Source organism: Leucopleurus acutus (assembly GCF_964270905.1).
Source record: "Leucopleurus acutus genome assembly, chromosome: 19".
NCBI classification, from domain to species: domain Eukaryota; kingdom Metazoa; phylum Chordata; class Mammalia; order Artiodactyla; family Delphinidae; genus Leucopleurus; species Leucopleurus acutus.
Window position 1 is genome coordinate 862,797 of NC_139161.1, and position 20,180 is coordinate 882,976.

At 45.6% G+C, this 20,180-nt stretch overlaps 1 protein-coding gene across 1 annotated transcript in view; it reads right to left on the reverse strand.

The window, feature by feature from the left end:
- Positions 1–19,746, reverse strand: part of PRKCA (protein kinase C alpha) — a 362,652-nt gene extending 342,906 nt beyond the window's left edge. Inside the window, exons 1-2 of the mRNA XM_082860689.1 lie at positions 19,495–19,746; positions 16,666–16,697 (exon numbers count right to left, since the gene is read on the reverse strand). Coding sequence (XP_082716815.1) covers positions 16,666–16,697; positions 19,495–19,667 — 205 coding nt within the window. The 5' untranslated portion in view covers positions 19,668–19,746. The remainder of the gene's footprint in view (positions 1–16,665; positions 16,698–19,494) is intronic.
- Between the last annotated feature and the right edge of the window lie 434 nt (positions 19,747–20,180).

Consider the following 20,180-nt stretch of genomic DNA (forward strand, 5'->3'; position numbering starts at 1 on the left):
TCAAACTTTATCAAGAATCTACAAATACTGAAATTAGTGGCCCACCAAAATAGAAACCCAAAATTCGAGTCTGGTGAACAGATACAAGGACACACCGCCAATTCTAAGAGAAGCCGAGTGTGTGCGGGGCAGACACCGCCCGACTCTAGGGCAGGTCAACAGAATTGATCCAGCAGCTCAGAAGGATGGACAGACAGGCAGAACAGCCAACAGACCATGACAAATTGGTCTCCCAACCTCAGGTTAGGACAGAGAAAAGGACGCTCCTAGAAAGCAAAATGACTGGTTTACTATTTTAAATGTAAATCTACTCCATGTATCTTTAAAACCTCAGCTGAATGTTTGCTAGGTCTGACTGCATTTGTTTCATAGCATCATATAACACCAGGATATAAGATAGGAAGTTAAAGAGCATGTTCTTACAGATTTTTCTGTTTTATTATGAAGGACTGGGTGGGAGGGTAGTGGGGAGGGAAAACAACATCTGGATCCAAGTTGTAAAAATGGGGGATTTGTTTTTTTTAAATATACAAATCCATGAAGAATGTAACTTTCAAAAACTTTCTGGATGAAATCTCAGAAAAATCCATGTGAAAGAATAAAGTGGGGACTTCCGTGGTGGCACAGTGGTTAAGAATCCGCCTGCCAATGCAGGGGACACGAGTTCGAGCCCTGGTCTGGGAGGATCCCACATGCTGCGGAGTAGCTAAGCCCGCAGGCCACAACTACTGAGGCCCGCGTGCCACAACTACTGAGGCCCGCGTGCCTACAGCCTGTGCTCTGCAACAAGAGAAGCCACCACAATGAGAAGCCCTCGTACAGCAACGAAGACCCAATGCAGCCAAAAACAATTAAAAAAAAAAAAGTGAATCACTGATCAAGATCTATATTCAAATATAAACCTAACCCCAGTTACTTAGTTGTAAGATTCAGGCAATACTTAACCTGCTAAAAACAACCTGCCCTCAGTGGTTATGAAGGTTAAATAGTAAAAGTTACGTATAAAGTGCTTAGCACTGGGCCACACAAAGGCCATGTTCAATAAATGTTAGGTACTATGATTCCCAGCAATAGCTCAGTGCCTGGTAGAGAATACGCACTGACTACATGATTAGATGAGTAGGTGGATGGTAGCCAACCATAGATGTAGGTCTCAGAGCCTTCTCAGCCATAAAACCTAAAACTTCAAAGATCAGCTTTATTTAAGGGGATGGGGGGACAGTAATGGAAACTTTAAAAGGTCAAATTTGCACAAATAGGATTTGTGCATGCAAAAGCATGCGGTCCTATAAACTCAACAGTAATCCTAGGGCTCTATCTAGCTCAAAGGATCGTAAGCAAGCTTTCCCCCAAAAAATCATAACCACCCACCCTTTAGGGCTTTTCTCCTCTCCCTCAACTGTGCTCAAACTGTTTCAGGAACACTGCATCCTGATTTGCGTCCACCGTGACTTCCTCTCCTATGCATGTCTGAATCCCACTATCATCAAGCATCACTGGGGTCAGGGTACCATTATTTCAGCCTTATGGCTCCTACAAGGTGAAACACAAAGTTCTACTCCCACTGTTTATTTCCTCTCCAGATCAGAAAGGGGCTCCAGAGCGATTATTTGGGTCACGGAGCTCTGTAAAAGGCCACAAATACCAGATTTCAACCGTAAAAAGTTCACATAACTTAGTAAAAAAAAAAAAAAAACACACTGGCTTGGACCCAACAGAAGTCAGAAAATTTTAACATTTTACACGCTGCCAATAAAGAAAAACATCAAGGGAGGATCGGGTTTTTCCATCCAAAACCAACTCAATTCCTGGCTGAAGGCCAATTCCCAGCAATCACATGAAATTTTCAGCATTTCAATGATAATATTTTTAGAAAAAAATTCACTACTATAGATTATTTTTCTGAGACATTGTGCTTCAATGGAATAATTAAGAGAAGGGGGATATACAAACACCCAGTAGCAAGGTGAGGTAGTGCTTCCTATCTCTAGCATCAGAAGATCAACAGCTGACAGGATGTTTAGAAAGCAGGTGGCCCAGGAATGAGGTTTGGCCTCCCACGTCAATGCCCACCAACTGCTACTTGGAGCCCCGACTTGAGGATGAAGTTGAAAGAGGACCACGAAAGAGACCAATGGTACCTGCCACAGCAGCCGGCAAAAGAATGTTACATACTTGCTACCCCGAATAGAACCCAACCCCCCCACTGCCACGAGGGAAGAGGCCTAAACTGGATTTAAAAGCAAGATTACCTATCTTCCAGTCTAGTGCTCGTTTATCACTGGAAGGTCTCTTAACTTTTACACTTTAACTTACACATGTTGACTTTTTTTTGAAGTACTCTTTAGTGCTCTATGTGTCTAAGTCATCCTTACCCAGTTATATTTTAAACTCCCTGATAAGACTCAGTCTGTTCACTTTTATGAAAGCCCTCCTCCATATCAACAGCTAGTACATGGTTCTGTCCACAGCAGATCCAGGGAGGTGACAATCTTCCCCAAAGAGGACGACACCGAATTCGCCTCACACGCTTATTCTCTTTGCGCCCACATGTCCCAGTGTAGAATAACTATAAAACCCGATTTTGATCTTAGGTTGGATGTCAAGACCAGGAACAAGACGACCATATGGACAGTCATGTAGGTGAGGTTTAGACAAGCAAATGGCTATATAAGTTCAATCAGTAATTATTTCCACCACCCACAGAAAAGACACATCCACACACACACTTCCTGCCCACAGAAGTACTGGGTAACAGTAAAATTCGCACAGAGGTGCAATGAACACCGCACACTTCGAGAACCTCCGACAACCAAGTTTTCCCACAAGTAGCATGCAGCACATGTGCCCAGGTGGCTTACCATACTCCCTAAAACTTAACTAGTTCAATTGGTTTATATTCACTTCTCAGTGTTGGATACTTTGATAGGAAAACTCCATTCATGGTCTTTCCGCATTAATATACGTGTAACTAACATGCATGTGACCGTATAAAGGCATTTTAAACTATATAACCCAAATTAAATTCGAATCCAATCAAACCTCTGGATCCAGCTGCCAATTTGCAGGAAATACAGGGGGAAATGATGTACTATGAGCATCTAGTTACCAAGATTCTGACTGTGGGAAACTCTACAGGTCCAAAAACCCAGGGACGCCTCCAGGTAAGTTATAAGGAAATGGGGAAGTTATAGAGAGACTTAAGGACATTTCCAATTATTTTTAAACGTGCAAGATTAAACTACAGTATCTGGGGATAACCCCATGATAGAACTAAACGAAACACACAGAAGTGATGGATCTAAAAGTCACGGAAGTGGTCAGTTTGGGGGAAGAAACGAAGCAAATGCGGACGAGCCAGGCCCTCCTGCTTGAGCTGGGCAGCAGTTACAAGCAACGGTGGCTTTATGGCCATTCATTACACCATACATTTTCTGTGTGGTTTTACACATTTGCATTTTATTTTACAATGAAAGGTTTAAAAGGTATGATCCAATTTCCCTCCCTAAGGATGCGCTAAAGCTGAACTCTCCAATACCATATAGCCACCCCCTGCATGTAGCTATTTAACTTTAAAAATAAATGCAACAAACAATTCAGTTCTACATTTCAAGGGCTTAACAGCCAGACGGCACCAGTGGCTACCCTACAAGACAGGGCAGATGATGGAGCATTCCCGCCATCACACAAAATTCTATTGGACAACAACAGTCTAGAGAACAAGCTGGCTTTCCAGATCAAGCTCTGAACTTCTAGTTCGTCTCTCCAGAAAAAACCTGGCAGATGCATGAGATCCGTAACCTTCAGTGGCTTCCATTCCTATTATTCTGCTTGCAAATAAGACTTCTGGCAGTGACAAGCAATATAAACTCATTGACAACCACCCAGCAACCAGTGACCACAGGCAGACCGCACCCAGACTGGCATTACTCCAGTGCAACTAACAGTAATAAAAAAAAGGAGTGGTCTCATTTTTTTGTTTTAAATCAAGGAAGGCATCTGATTGCACCAATCATGATTAGACATACCATACCGATACAACAAAACATGATTTACCTCCAAGACTAAAAAATTAGATGCACTCTGGGATCCTATACAGGACCCCACAACAGAAGGAGGACATTAGTGGAAAAACTGGTGCAAATTCCAATGAGATCTATAGTTTAGTTAATACTGTACCAATGTTAATTTCCTGTTCTTCCTAATTATACTACAGTTACGAGAGATGTTAATATTGGGGGAAGCTGGCTGCAACAGAAATTCATTGTATCATTTTTCAACTTTCCAGTGAAACAGAATTAGTTCAAAATAAAAGTGTGAAGGAAAGCTTTCTTCCAAAGATTTAAGGAGCTGGATGAGAAACTCCAGTTAGAGCCAAGGAGGGTTCAGTCACTTGAGGATGAAATGAGATTGGTGTAAGTTTCAGTTCATAGAACTGAAAGTCCCCACTCACTGCCTCACCCCAGAATCAAAGATTTTCCCAGGAAAGCTGACTTTGAAAAGGAAGGCTATTATTCAAAGCAAGTTATGACTGCCATACAGCAGCAGGTGCAAAGGGGCAAAAAAAAAAAAAAAGTGGCCTAGAAACTTCCCACTCCTTGCTGGTTACACAGGAGGCCCTGGTGTAAAATTTATCAAGCTATATACACTTATGATCAATGCATGTTTCTGTATATAAAAAGTTTTTAAAAACTTCCTAATTTTTTTTGCGGTACGCAGTCCTCTCACTGCTGTGGCCTCTCCCGTTGCAGAGCACAGGCTCCGGACGTGCAGGCTCAGCGGCCATGGCTCACGGGCCCAGCCGCTCTGCAGCACGTGGGATCCTCCCGGACCGGGGCACGAACCCATGTCCCCCGCATCAGCAGGCGGACCCTCAACCACTGCGCCACCAGGGAAGCCCCAAAAACTTCCTACTCTTAACACAAGTCCTATCAAATCTTCAAAATTATTCATATATATCAAATCAGCAGTAATAATTTACCTTGAGTTTCCTAACTTTGAATCTGATTCAAAGTCTCTTGGAGCAATAAAGATGTCCAAGAGTATGGGAGGGAAACTCACCAAGGAAAAAAAAATAGGAACCATCACTTCTGGCTCATTTTTAAAGCAACTGAGAAATCTAGGACAGGAAAGAAAATTCCCCAAGCAACACTTACAAGACTTATGTTGTGTTTGGATTTAAATAGAAAATACTGAAAAAGGTATGCATAAAGTGTCCATGTTTAACTTCAGTTCCATCATTTTGTATATTTTCTATATTTATGTATTTCTAAGATCAGAACCTCAAGTCAACACTGAAACTAAGGTTTGACGTCTATATTTGGCTGTACCACTGTTCAGAAATAATTTCAATTCTAAGAACAGGTCACTGTACTACAGAAGGCAAAGCCACATAAACTTTATGGTTATATTTAGTCACCCTTCAAATCTTGCTTGGGGGCCTCCAAAAATATGTACATTTGTAGATTAATACTAGTGGGTTTGTACATATGTACTTTAGGTAACATATAAAATGCAAAATAAGCTGTTGCAATATCTCAGTGGAAGATTAATAGTAGACTAAGTAGCTCAGGGGTGTAGCTTGCTCCCAAAGAATCATGAGGAGCTAAAATTAGAAGGACAAAAGTCAAATATGTAACTTCAAGCAGAGCCATTTTCCTTGCCCATGAATTCTCATCCAAATTCAAAGTCTTGCACATCTTTAATATTTTAAACAAGATGTTTGTTATTACCAGACTGGTAACCCACGTTATGAAAGATGAACATACAATCCTTACTCAGTAAACCTCCTAGGCTTTAGAGCAACATGCACATTTGTCTCTAAACGGCACTGCCATTTTTCAAAGGCAATAAAAGGAATCCAGTGCCTGTTCCAAGTTTCCAGATTTCCTCAGGCTTCAGTAGATTATGGGATGAGCACCTAGACTCACTGGCAATAGAACTTAAGATGTAAGACTAGAGAGTACACTTAAGTACAAAGGTTTATGAGCTACCAGGAAGCAGGAGGCGGCAGTGGGCACAGCACCACCTTACAGGAGTTGGGGCGTGAAGATCAGTTTTGCGGTTGGGTTTACAGCACATCACGGAGCCCTCGTGGCCGGGTCCAAGGCTGTGAACTCAGGGCCTCAGTTATGCAGCCTCCACAATCCCTTCCTGCTTTAAATCCCAAGACCGCGGCGCTTCTCGATCCTGTGACTACAGACTTCACCAAGGAGGCCAAGGTTAGTAGTTAAATGGACATGCATTCAGAGGACTAACCCGCATTTAAATAGAAGCATGTTTTTAATTACCTACAGACATAGTAAATATAACGGTTAAGAGAGCTATCCAGCTTCTTAGTGACTAAAATCTCGCCCATCTGACGTGACTATATTCTACTAGTGCGATTTTTTCTTTTTAAATCCTAAGTCTCCACATAGTTTCAGGCTGCTTGGACAATATATACAGATCAAGTAAAATTTGACATAAAAGGGACACACAGGAAATGCAAACAAGAGCCAGAAGTCGACGACGTACTCTCAACTTTGGGATAAAACTTCATTAATTCTCCACCAATAGGCAAGTTAGCCAAGCACCTTGTTCACGAACGAGCCTATCAAAGTTAACGGCATGAATGCTGTATTCTCCCCAGGTTTATGCTTTAATCATGAAAAGCATTAGTATCACACCTCTCACCGTCATATTAACTGAAGAACAAAAGCCCAGAGCCTCGCCCAATGAGTTATCATCTGATCTCCCATACCTTTACCGTTTACGTTAATCATTCTACAGCAGTGCATCAGATTCGTTTTAGACCACCCACGGCACATCTCAAGCATAAACTGTTCCAGCTCCCACCCAACAGCTAATCTTTAATAAATTGTGATTTTGCAAGTTAATTTGCATCACATGATCAGACTCCGCTCAACCAGCAGGTGCTGTGGTGCTTGACGGTTCTGATTAAGAAAGGGAAAGTAAGACAATGCGTCTCGACCCTTAACCCAAACTTGATTTTGAACCTAAAGAATAAATAAGAATCAGTCCTGCATGTTTCTGAACTGTTAGAAACTGAAATTAAAACAGCATGATCAAGTTTTACCATGTTAATGAGTCACTCAGATTGAAAAAATTAATGTAAAACTAAAGTGATAAAAATCACTTTAGTGATCAAACTCACCATGTGAAAACATCAGATATACTGAAGATTTCAAAATTAGGCCTATGACTAACAGGGACATTCTGTAATCCACCTGTTAATGTTAACTTACAACTTTTCATGATTACAACTGCATTAAGCACCTTTTAGGAAAAAAAGAAAAAAGTTTGATTTAAACTACTCCCTACACCGTAAAACAGTTAAGAATCAAGTTGCAATTTCCGAAGTTTTTAAAGTGAGCCATCTCCCATTTTCACATTTTAAGATAATTACATATAGTTGTATGCATTAATTCAAAAGGGGGAAAATAATTTAAGCTCATTTACTGCCAGAACTTCAAAACAAATCCAAATGGAAACTAACGCAAACCTTTACAAGCATGAGCTTAGCTTTCTTGAATCAAAGAGTTTTATGCCAATTACAAACAGCACTACAAATCATACTTTCTTAGACAACCTGACAGAAGGAAAAACAAGTGAAAACGTGAGTAAAAGGGACTGGCTACTTATCAGTATAGCTTCAGATACCAACAAGAAACTACTGCGATACAACAGACACTCCATCACCCTAGTCTCAAAGCTGCACGACAGTGGGCGAGTGCTTAGCCTCTGCCCCAGCGTCCATCCCTGGAGAGTGGGGACCGGAACGCCAGCTCCCTGTGGTGGGGGGGGCACATATGCCGAGCACATACCAGCGCAGCAGTCTTCTGTGAGTTCCGATTTTGCAAAGCTGAAATCCAGATGAAAGCCCATCTTATGTTCCCACCTGAGGTGCTCTGCAGCACCCCTTTCCCTTCCAAGGATTCTGATTAGGGTTATAGCACTTTCCCCACAGTTTAGCCCCGTGGAGAAGGAAGAAATAACTGAGAATGAACCAGAAATTCTGGAAGAATAAACCAGTGTGCAGTTTTTAAAGAACAATGTGCTGCCAGTTTTAAATGTGATGTTACTTCTTTCCTATTGTTTCCCTTATTGATGTGTATGAGCCTATTGGAACTCAGCCTTTGTTATCACCTCCAGTCCTAATCTCCAGGCTGGCCACCAATAGTACCAGCTTCAGAACAAAGACCCTCGGAATAGTGTCAGAGCAGCACCCTTACTAAAACACATTTTCCAAAAAATACAACATATCTGACATTGTGTGTAATACTGTTCTCTCCTGTAACCGCAACATCTTTCTGAGAAGTGAGCATGACAGTTAAAAACTACTGTTTTTAGAGGGCTTCCTAAAGCCCTCTAAAAGAAGGGGCTTCCCTGGTGGCGCAGTGGTTGAGAGTCCGCCTGCCGATGCAGGGGACACGGGTTCGTGCCCCGGTCTGGGAAGATCCCACATGCCACAGAGCAGCTGGGCCCGTGAGCCATGGCCACTGAACCTGTGCGTCCAGAGCCTGTGCTCCGCAATGGGAGAGGCCACAGCAGTGAGAGGCCCGCGTAACGCAAAAAAACTACAAGAAAGTCACGGATTAGCAGAGAAGAGCCCACCTGTGGGGACAGGCAGGGGGTAGACCCTCGGGCATTTCTCCATCTGCCCTATCGGGGGGTCAGGGCTGGCAACACCGCCAGCACCACAGCCTCCCTGGACCCCCAAGTCGCTTTCAGGTTCTTTTACTCCATTATTTCCTCACATTAGAGCATCTCCCCCCAGCTCCCCAAATGAAGGAAATCCCACGCATCCTACAAAGCCCAAATCGAAAGCCACCTCTTAAGGAGCCAAAAAAACATCTTCATCCTCACGTCGGTCGACTCCTACTTGGTTCAGACTTATGACGGTGAGCTGTCTCCATCTACGCCGCCAGGCTGTCTGCCCTGCGGTGTCCAGCGCAACCTCCCGCTACAGGCAGCAAGCACAGAGGCGTCACCGAGTTGAACAACTTCATCCCTGCATACCTCCACCATCCAGTGAGGTGGCTGAGGTCTGACAAAGCAAGAGGAACCATGCGGCGGGGCACCTGGGGTAACAGCACGGAGTCTGGACCCACACTGCCTGGCACGAGCCCCAGCTCCACCATTTCCCAGCTATGTGACATTGGGCGAGCTACCAAACTTCTGTGCCTCAGTTTCCCTAGCTGTAAAATGGGGATGACACTGCGGACCTTTTCAGAAGTGTCATGAGGATCAAATGAGGACTGAAAAGTGCTCAGAACAGTATTTAAGAGTAAGCACGACATGGGCGCTTGTTATTGTGTTTCAAATACAGGAAAATCTCCCCATCGTAGACTACAGTACATGAGGTACGAGACTCATCACTCCAAGCATCATGGTTTCACCAACAGGATCACTGGCACTTAGGAGTCAGATCATCTCTAAGAGAATTTTGCTCAGAATTCAGCTGTTGATTGGATCATGCTCTTATCCCATTTCTCATACAAGTCTGTCCAAGTTGGATCTAAGTCTGTTTACAGTACACACCATCAGGTCCCGGGCTTCCACTCTTATTTCTTACCTATCAAAGTCACCCCAGTTAATAAATGATCTTGTATTTCCCAAAATGCCCAAACTAGAGGTGTACAGATATCAGGGGGAAAACACAGCAAACGAAGGCAAAGATTAACTGTCCTCATGCCAATCTTACTTGGTGAACTTGCTCTTAAATAATTCTTCTCTTGCGCTGACAATTAATCAAATCATTCCCCTCTATTCTACTTCCAGAAGCCATTTTCCCCTTTGTATAATTTAAGAGGGTTTCTTTTAATGTAGCTGTAGTAATTTCAACTAGATTTGACAGCTAAAACCATGCCAATCCTGAACTGTTCACGTCTCAGGTTAAAGTCTAACACGAGTTTTCAGTCTGAGGGGAGAGACCTGAAAGAAAGGGTTTGTCGTGGCAATTCTGACAGACACGCGAGGACAGCAAGGCCTTCATTCTAGTCACCAAGACATGTTTCAGTGTTCCCTCAATGGCAGCATTCTTTCCTCCCTTAATATAAATTCAGGCTCTGTAAGTACCAAAAAAGTTTCCACTTGGCTCTGAAAAGTGCTTTCTGCAGAATGATTAGAATCTGAACCCGAGCTCCACCCCACCAGCCTGGCAGATCCTTCGGCACTCCTTTCTTTAAAAATGACCATATGCTGTGCTCAACGGGGCGCTTTTGCAAAGAAGTATACGAAATGAGGAAGCTCCTGGATTGCCTGGCATGAGGCAGCACTTAACACGACTTTCTTTCAATTGACTGAAGCCTGTCACGGGATGGCAACTGGGTGACAACCGTTCCACCCCTGCGCCCCCACTCCTCACGTGAAGATACAGAAGCCTTTCAGGAACAAGAAGTTTAAAAACACCAGAATCAAGTCAAGCTACTACTCCGTCTGGAGCATCACAATCTGGTTTCAGCCATTAGCAATCTCCAAGCAAAGGACCATTTAAACGACTGTACCAAACACATCCTGGCACTGGTTTTGACTTTTCACCCCTGTACCCCACCTAAGGCATCGCCCCTCCTGCTGTGGCAGAAAGATTCATTTCTGATGTCCAGATACTTCTCTAAAGTTAGAAGGCAGGCACACCAAGTGGTTTATTCCTATCGTACTAACTCATTAAGCTTAACATGCCATAGAACTTATTACACATACGAATTAGAATTTTCTGTGCTATATCTTAAGTATGCTTAGCTTCAGAAATCACTTTTTCTTATGCCATCTCAAGATCTACCCCTCGCTGACATAACTTTGGATTATAAACTAGACTTCCAAGTAGGCAGGGGCTTCCCTGGTGGTGCAATGGTTAAGAATCTGCCTGCCAATGCAGGGGACATGCATTCGTGCCCTGGGCCGGGAAGATCCCAACGTGCCACGGAGCAACTGAGTCCGTGCACCACAACTACCGAGCCTGCACTCTAGAACCGACGAACCACAACTACTGAAGCCCGTGCGCCTAGAGCCTGTGCTCCACGAGAAGTCACTGCTGTGAGAAGCCCGCGCACCGCAACAAAGAGCAGCCCCGCTCGCTGCAACTAGAGAAAGCCCACGCGCAGCAACGAAGACCCAACACGGCCAAAAATAAATAAATTTATATTAAAAAAACAGTAGGCAGGCAGAAGTGACTGTGATCCTTCCAGCTAGGAACATTCATACCATACCTCTAATAGTTATACAATCTCACACCCAGCAAATATTTACGTAGTGTCAACCGAGCACCAGGCACTGCATTAAACGTGGAAGACAGAGAAATAAGCCTCAGTCCTTGCTCCCAGGGCTGGTAGAGGAAACAGACAGGAAATACTGTGGGGGGAGGGTCCTATGAGAGGGAGAGCACCCAGAATGGCAGGGAGGACGGAAAAGGTCCAGGCTAAACTTCAGGCTAAGACTCCAAGTGCACTCTCTGGGCAAAAACAGGTTGGAGAAAGCATGGCGAGAACACACTTTCTGGAAAAGTACAGCTTCCTTCAAGTGACAGGAGGATGGGAGGAAGGAGAGCAGCCTTAAGATGAGTCAGAAAAAGCAAGGCAGCGGGACTGAAGAGACTGAATGTCCCGGCGGGAGCCGGGCTCCATCCGTACAGGGGAGCTCTGAAGACAGCTAATGGCACCTTGAAAACCCCTGTGAAGGAAAAACCAGCATGTTAAGGGTTAATGTGACTAAAAACGTAAATCTGAGTATCCTCCAGGAGAGGGAAACACTCAGGACACTAAGACACATGGTAGAAGTAAAGGAAATTTGCATGTCAGATTCATCTGCAAAAATAAATACTTGAGATTTCTACCAGCATCAACTTCGGGGGGTGGGGGGGTATGTGTGTGAATAAAAGCACTTTCACTTAATGTACCGAGTGAAAGAAGAGCAATTCAAAAAGCCATTAATCAGAAATCATTTCGTAACAGGTGGCACCAAATGGGAATCCCCTATACTAAGTTTTCGTCATGTGTCTCTACTTCTGAGAGGAAAAGAAAGTTCTAGCTGCCCATCTCAATCACTTTCCTGCATTTTAGGGATTACAATTTCATCTTCGAAGTTGAAATAACCCTTTAGTCTGACCTCAGTGCAAAACCTCCAGCGTTCCGAATTATACTCACTCTTACTTGGACCTGCCTTTTTGGAACTTACAGGTAACCAGACACTCACCTATAGTTCACATAGCTTCTAATCTGGGGGGAGGGTAACCAAGTGAGAAGCAGGGTCGTGAAATGCTGACCTGTTTTGAAGATGGAAAATCCTGGCATCAACTTCGGAAATCAACGGGCCGCCCCCGAGTCCAGGGGTGGCTGATCCAGTACACGGGAAGGACAGGTACTCCGTCAAAGGCGGCCAGCTTCACCACGCAGCCCCGCCCAGGTCGCAGCCCCCAACCCTCTCCTGGCGCTTGCTGGCCACACTGCTTGGCTCTCAGAACCCTGAGGCTGTGGCGAGTAACTAGGCATCCTTTTCTGAAAGGCTGCCAACCCAACCCCCTGTTAGAGATCACCCTCCCTTAGACGGGCCCGCTTTTCTGGGATTCCTCAGCTCCTACAGCCAAAGGGGGAAACCATTCTTTTCTCTTCAAACATCAACTTTCATTCTCAGAGAAGGAGTATCAAGCACTGTCCTACTTGGGTAAGCCGAAATATGGACCCTGGAACAGGCCTTCAAGATGGAATGCCATCAGGAAAGGGGTGGAGAGCCGATTTCTTCCCCCTCAACGATGGAAAAGCACAGCTTCCGTTGGCCTCACAACGCACAGCATCTGATGTGTGCTCAGCAGGGAAACGGCTCAAGACTCCAACCTGGCTCCGCAGCGCTGTGCGAGCACATGAACGTGAATGAACTCCCTGCAGACGGCTTGCACGTGCCAGGCGGACCACCCAGGACGAAGAGCCACAACAGGAGACCCCGGTCACCCGTGGGAATTCATACTGATGCTGTCTCCAGCGTGTATTCAGAGAGCCTGGGTGACAGCACATTTTAACTTGTGACATTCACCATGAAGGAATAGAAAAAGGGAAAACAGAAGCAGGTTAGCCAGATGTAACAGACTATTTGGCCCGTCAAGTAAGCAGGTCACTTTTTGAGAGGCTGTTTCTATCGCTGTAAGTAGAGAAGGGCATGGGCCTTGCTAACTGAGGGGAAAGAAACGAGTTGGCTCACTCCCTTTCCCAGTAGCCAAAGTAGGAGATACGGCTGCTTGGGGCACCACGGCCCCCGAGGAAGAGCATCTGAGGCGGCCGGCACTCTCGGACAGCTGCTGGGAGCAGCCTGAGCAGGACAGAGACCCCAACTGGACCCAGGCCTTCCGGGCTTGAACCTCAACTTCCTCAATGCCCAGGGCCAGACAAGCTTGCTTCTATCCTTCCTTCAGAAGCAGGCAAGGCCAAGCTCTCCAGCAGCCTCACGGAGATGAAGTGAGCACGGAACAGATCAAGCCAACCCACAGAACAATAAGCCGAACAAAACTAAAGCAAATTCGAGTCCTGTCATCTCGGCTTGTCCTCACCTCCAAGAACCTGGAGAAGGCTCCACGGCTTCAAGATCTACCCTGTCCTCCCCCCACAACGTTTAAGGCCCTTGGTTCCAACCACGTCAGGCAGCAAATTCTCACCGCAGGCTCGGCTTGTGTTACTTGCCCTAGTAACACATTTGCAGGGTTGCATCCCTGTACCACGTGTGCTGAAGCGGGAATGACCCAACAGATCTCTTCAGAAAAGCTTCCTGCGTCCATTTATATCTTGGGGGAAGGGAAGAAGTGGGAAATCACCTTACATGTTTCTTTTGGAAACACCCTTATAAAATATGCTTTCTAGATGGTACAGATTACAAACCCAGTTTTAAGGACTAAAACTTGCTTATTTCTTTAGTCTTCCAATTCTGACTTAACACTAAACAATGGTGAATATTTTAGGTTTAAAGCTAAACGAGTCCATGTATGTGTGACTCGGAGCATCTGCCCCCTTTGAGCTGAAGTAAGCTCAGCTGCAGGTATTTTATCTTCTGACCAAAGCAACACGCTACACACTTAGAGCTGGAACACTACACTCCCTCCATCAGGTGACAAGTACGGGTACTAAAAGCAGCCTCAGCCTCCAGCTGTCATCCCTAGAGGGTGGGCTGCAAAGGGCACACGTGAGGACGAGTCATTCTGCTAAGAACGAGCCTATCAAACCAAACCAACAGGAAAAGTTGAGTTAGAGATCAGGAGAAAACTTAACATCTGACCATTTAAGAATATACTGAAGACTGAGACAAGTACCAAAATAGGAAACACTGGGTAACCATTATGTGATTAAGAGCACTGCCCTGAGCTAACATTATCTAAGTTACAAACAACAAGATAATGGGTTAGCACAGGCCTGCTCAGAAGTCAAAAACTACAGATGACACATAACTACACAACTGTAACAAGCAGCTCCCCACAAATAGACTTATAACTTGAAATGGCTTCTGTGAATTAAACATCTGTAAATACAATGGGGAACTCATTCAAGGGATCAGGTTTAATTCTTCAAAGCAAAGAATACTGCATAGAGCACACGTTCACTGCTATAGTTTGGTTTGTAAACCCTGAATTTCAAATATAAGGAAATTCACAGGACAGATACAAGGGGCTAAAACATGTTGGAAGTGCTCAAACTTACACGAGAGATGGAATTTGAAAGAGGCCCTTTTCATCTACCAGAGCAAAAATATAGGTAAGAATGAAGAGAAAGGGGTACTCTATTGATACTGAAATACAAATTGGAACCTTTTTGGAGAGCAACTTAAGCTGTGCTCATTGCAGTTTAAAATGTATCCACACACACTTCTATGTATCTATTGCAGAAATACCTAGAGCCCAAGGATATTGACAGCTGTATTTGTACTACAATAGTACAGAGAACTTAAAAACATTTAAAATGTCTCAGACAGGTGAATAAATTTGCTATTTCCACACATGCAAATAAGGAAGAACTGACGTTTTGATATGGAAGGATACCTACCACCTACTGCTAAAAAAAAGCTGAATGACTGAAAATTTTGATTTTTAAAAAGTATGTGTAAATAAGTGAATGAATGGATGTCTTAAATAGAAGTTATTCCTGAGGGTGGGAAAGGAAGCAAGATTTCATTTTTATATACAGTGTTTTCGCAATTTATGAGTAGCACTTCTATAATTAAGGTAAAGGAGTGATTGGATGTGAGATTATTAACCTGCTAATCCACTGGAAGTTCAAAAGATGCCGAAAAAACCATTCAGGTCCTGCTGTAGCCTAGTATGGCCAACAAAACCTGCAAGTCTCAAAGGGACAAACCTTATCCTGGGGTTCTTTGTATTTAAAAAGCTCATTTTCTACATAACATACCCCCTTTCTCTTGTGCATTATCTAGACCATTTAGTAAATATTTTTCTTATGAGTTTCCCTAGGCCTCCGCATTCAAACACATTACCAAAAATGACAGGAGATGTAGGTATCACATTAGCCCCGAATCACAAGGTTACATCTTTAAATTTCCTAAAATCCTGTTCAAAGACTTCAAACGTTGCCTATAAAGTTCAGGTCCACAACTTTGCGAAGTGGAAAGAGTCACATCTTCCTTTCATTTCTTAGACTGGCAACACGCCTTTCATTCTTTTGCAAAGGACTCAACTTGATTTCTCAATGTGACTCTCCAAATAAATTTATTCAATAGGGGTGTTAATCACAACGTAAAGGAAAGTAGAACACTGATTATACATAAAATCCCCGCATCAAAAATCTTTAGAAAATGCATATAAGAAACAACTTCACAAGCGTGCAGGTTTTAAATGGTAACCAACTTACAAGCACAATTTTAAAGTTACAGGAAGTACACCCTGTGTGTCTCTAATGCACTTAACGTTAAACACTGTTAGTATAATATTTTCCAGGCTAGAATGCACTTTCCACTTGCCCTAATAAACCGAAGCCCAGATGGGAAAGGTAACCAGAACTAAGTAAACATAATATAGACAGGAGAGCCAGAAGGTGGGCTAATGAACTGGGATGACTTCACAAGCAATAAGGCATTCTAAAAAAATGTTTCAACAAACATAAGGGTATGAAAAGTTAGGTATTTGGAGGATGTAAAATGCAACTACAGATCAGAGGAGGAAAGGGATTTCTTTGTGGATGCAATGGAGAGCGTAAGATGAGATAACGCGCCTCATGCTGCAGCCGCCTTAAAACGTGCAAACTTTGTTCTGGATGACAATCGACCATCAAAAACCAGAAACTCACTAGCGTGCTGCATAGCCCAAGATTAGGGGCCCAACCCAATGCCTAGGTAAAAAATGGACAAAAACAGGAAGAGCCACACACGCCGTGATTTCATTTTTTTCTCAACACCCACACAAAACAGCAGTTTCTGACAAGAATGTTCTTGGCAAAGAAAATAGGTTCCAGGAAGGTTTTTCCCTTGAAGAAAAAGGCAGCTCTATATGCAGATTACAAGGCAAAATGCCAAACAATTTTTTTAAGGCCCAAATTTACAGCCCTCATATTTTGAGAGCATCTAAACAACGTTTTTTTGGGGGGGAGATCAAAGAAAAGATGACTGGAAACACTGTTCCTGTCTGGAATGCTTATTTCATGCTGTACCTGAAAACAAAATCCAACGTGGGCAGCTTACCTTGGCACTGGAAGCCTTGTTTCCCAAACCCCCTGAAAAACAAACAAGAAGATTTCTTAACATATTTTGTGTTAGGATACCATATCTTAAGCCAGTTATGTAACAAAGCTTTCTAGTTAAAGGTTTGTACATGAAACCCAATGATGTGACAGGAAAACATGCCTAAACAGCTCAGAGCACTGGGTCAATGCAACTTTGAGAAGATCTGACCTCCAAAGGCTCCCTAAGCTGTCTCAATGTATTCAAGTTTTTTTTTTTTTTACACTGTTATCAATACTTAAATTTCAAGGCAAGAACATGACTATAAAGTTGTTGGCTACAATATTCAGGGAACAAGGAGAACCTGACCTTACGGTTAAAAAAAAAAGCTGAATTTGGTCCCTAAAGACCAACTGAAAATTGTTTCTCCCTAAAGACAACAAGCAGCTTCATTATTTGTTGTGAATGTAAGTATTTGTCTAGATATCGCCAAGCAGCGCCACTCTTAACATTAAACTTTAGCTTAAAGGAGCCACATTTTACAAACTATCATCCCTATTTTTCGCATATGAGATTATGATCTAATTTTACCTAGAACCAAGGGCATTCAAAGCACATTCAGGAACTATTTTGTTCTTGTAAATTACTTTAGAGAATTTACTTTCTAAGCAGAAAACCCTGATGTGGACGTTAAATTGCAAACACCATTCCAACTAGGATGAACTACATTAAAATTCTCAGAAGGTTATGAGTCATAATCTCTCACTTTACATAGCATTTTAAGTTTACAAAGCACTTCACATATCTTTATAATTAACTCAGTCATCCCCACCCAGAAAATAATTAAACGCACTTAGTTTTAAAATATCAGTGCTTTAATATTTAAATGACTTGCAAATCAAGGACCCAGAAAAGAAAACTGAAAAATTAAAACCACTGCTCAACAAAGCTGGGGAATATTTTCCTGGAACTTCCAAGGGGTTGCTTTACAGCTAAGCAGAGAACTGTTTCAGGGATTACTCCGGGAGAAAGAGGCCGGCGAGATCTTTATTTTCCACTCACATTACACCTGGTGACCTGACATGCCACCTCAGTTCACCAGGGGCTAGCAATTGATAGTGGAAAGTCTTCAGCGAGCCTGGATATACATGTTGCAAGTCCCTTTTCTACCTTACCTACTTCCTGCAAAAGTGATCAGTAGTCTAGCTGTTCCCTCTTAATGGAATTTCACAGCTGATACGAGGCTGAAGACCTCCCCTTAACTAAATACAATCTCCTCTCTGCCCTAATACTCCAAGAACTTAAATAGTCTTATCTACAACTACCTATGTGCTCCCTGGAGCACAACTGCTTCATACGCTGACTACACGTTGGAAACCATTCACAGAGGTAGCTGTGCTTTTCCTAAGTGTACTGTTGAGCTGATTTCTAAGACAATTAAGCACCTCATTAGCACCACGTGGGTGGGGCTCTCCTGGCGATGACCTTCCCAGGTGTGATGGATTCAGATAACGCCAAAGTTAAACACCTATTGATTAGCGCCATGTTTGTGGGCCTCGCCCTTGGAGATGATTTTCCCAGGTGTGACGGATTCAGATAAAGCCACACATAAAGGAAAAGTTAAACACTTATTGATTAGCACCCTGTTTGTGGGCCTCGCCCTTAGAGATGATTTTCCCCAGCTGTGATGCATCCAGGTAGCGTTCTCCAGAGGGCCTCAACAAGATCCACGTGCCAGCTGGCTGGTGGCAGGGCGCGCTCTGTGCTATGAACCTGGTGCCATTCCCCAGCCTGGTGGGGCGGGGGGGGGGGCGGGGGGGGGCAGGAGTTACGGAACCCTAGACAAGTCTGACTTGGGGCGGGTGTCCTACATCCAAGAACAAGAAGTAGAAGAGGCAGAGTGGCTAGCAACCTAATTGAAAAGAACCTACTGCTCCTCCAACTGGAGCATTTGGACTGCCTTTAGTTTCAGCTTTCTCAAATAAAAGAATTGAGGAGGAATCACTGACCTTTATGAAAAGGTCAGTTAATAAAAGGCACAGCTCTCTCACGGGAAGAAAGCACATACACGATTTCCTCTAGTTTCACAGGGTTCAGAGAACCCGTCTCTAAAGCCCACCACTTACCCATTCCCCGTAAACCCCCGGGGACCCCCGAGTTAATTTCTGCGTTCATTGAAAGTTACCAGAACTCTGACACCTTCAGCCCTGCCAGCGTTTTTCTTACGGGCTCTGTCCTCACGCGCTGGGTTTTACCAGCCTGACCCCGTGCTGACGCGGGTTATTTTAAAGGACTCCATCTGCCCTTCTACCGTTTACCCGCTCCCTTTAGCTCCCCCCTCCCCTGCACGCTCTTAACAGTTGGTCGCCTGTCCGCTCTCCCCGGGCTCACGCAAGGAAGCCAGAGTCACTCCGTGGCCAACAGGTACGAGTTGCAGCGGGCAGGACCCAAGGCTGCAACGGAGCCGGAGCCCGAGCCCGAGCAAAAAGGCCGCGTCCACACCCGCGAGGCGCCCGGCCCCGCTCGCCCCCAACCCGGGCCGCGCCGCGCAGCCGCCGCCTGCCGCCTCCCAGACTCTTCCCTGGGGACCCGCCCTCCGACTCTCCGCGGCGCTCGGCCCTGACCCGCGGAGACTCCCGGTCTGTTCCTGGGACGCCGGGGAAGGCTGGGGGGCCTCTGTGTCGCCCCCTGCCGCGGCGGGGGGCGGCCGGCCGGCGACTCCCGGCAGTCCCGCCCGGCGCGCGCGTAGCGTCCCAGGCGAGTTGGGACTCCCAGCGGCTCCCCAAGTTCCCCGGGAGAGGCGGCCAAGACTGGGGAGGACCGGCCCCGCGCCCCGCCGCGCGCACCCACCAGATAAAGTCGGTGCAGTGGCTGCAGAAGGTGGGCTGCTTGAAGAAGCGGGCGATGAAGCGGTGGTCCTTCACCTCGTGCACGTTCTTCTGTCTTAGCGCCCCTTTGCGGGCGAAGCGGTTGGCCACGTCCTGAGGCGCCGCCGAGTCGTTGGCCGGGAAGACGTCAGCCATGGTCCCCCCACCGCCTGCTACCTCCGCCGGGAGCGGGGGGCGCGGGCGGCGGCCGAGGCGCGGCAGGAGTCGGGCCGGAGCGGAGCCGCGCCGGAGCGGAGCCGCGGGCGCGCTGCTGGCCCCTCGCGCACTGACAGCGGCGCCAGCGCTGGCGCTTCCGACTCGGGCGGCGGAGGCGGCCCGCCCACCGCGCATGCTCTGAGCGCGGCCCGGGCGGGCGGGGGCGGGGGCGCGCCGGCGCTGGAGGAGTCGACGCCCCCGCGTTTTCCGCGCCGCCGGGGAAACAGAGGGGCGCCCGGGCCTGGGAGCTAAAGGACGCCGCGGAAGCGGGCCCGTTCTCCGCCGCCACCGCCTCCTCCTTCTCCCAGCCTTCCTCCCCCTGGGCCGCCCGCTCCGCTCCGTCCACCGCACACGCCGTCCAGCTTGTCGTCGTCGTAGTCGCCGTCTTCCTCCTCGCAGACTCCGCTCGCCGCGCTCAGACGCTCACTTACCTCTCCCGCTTCCAAGACCCAC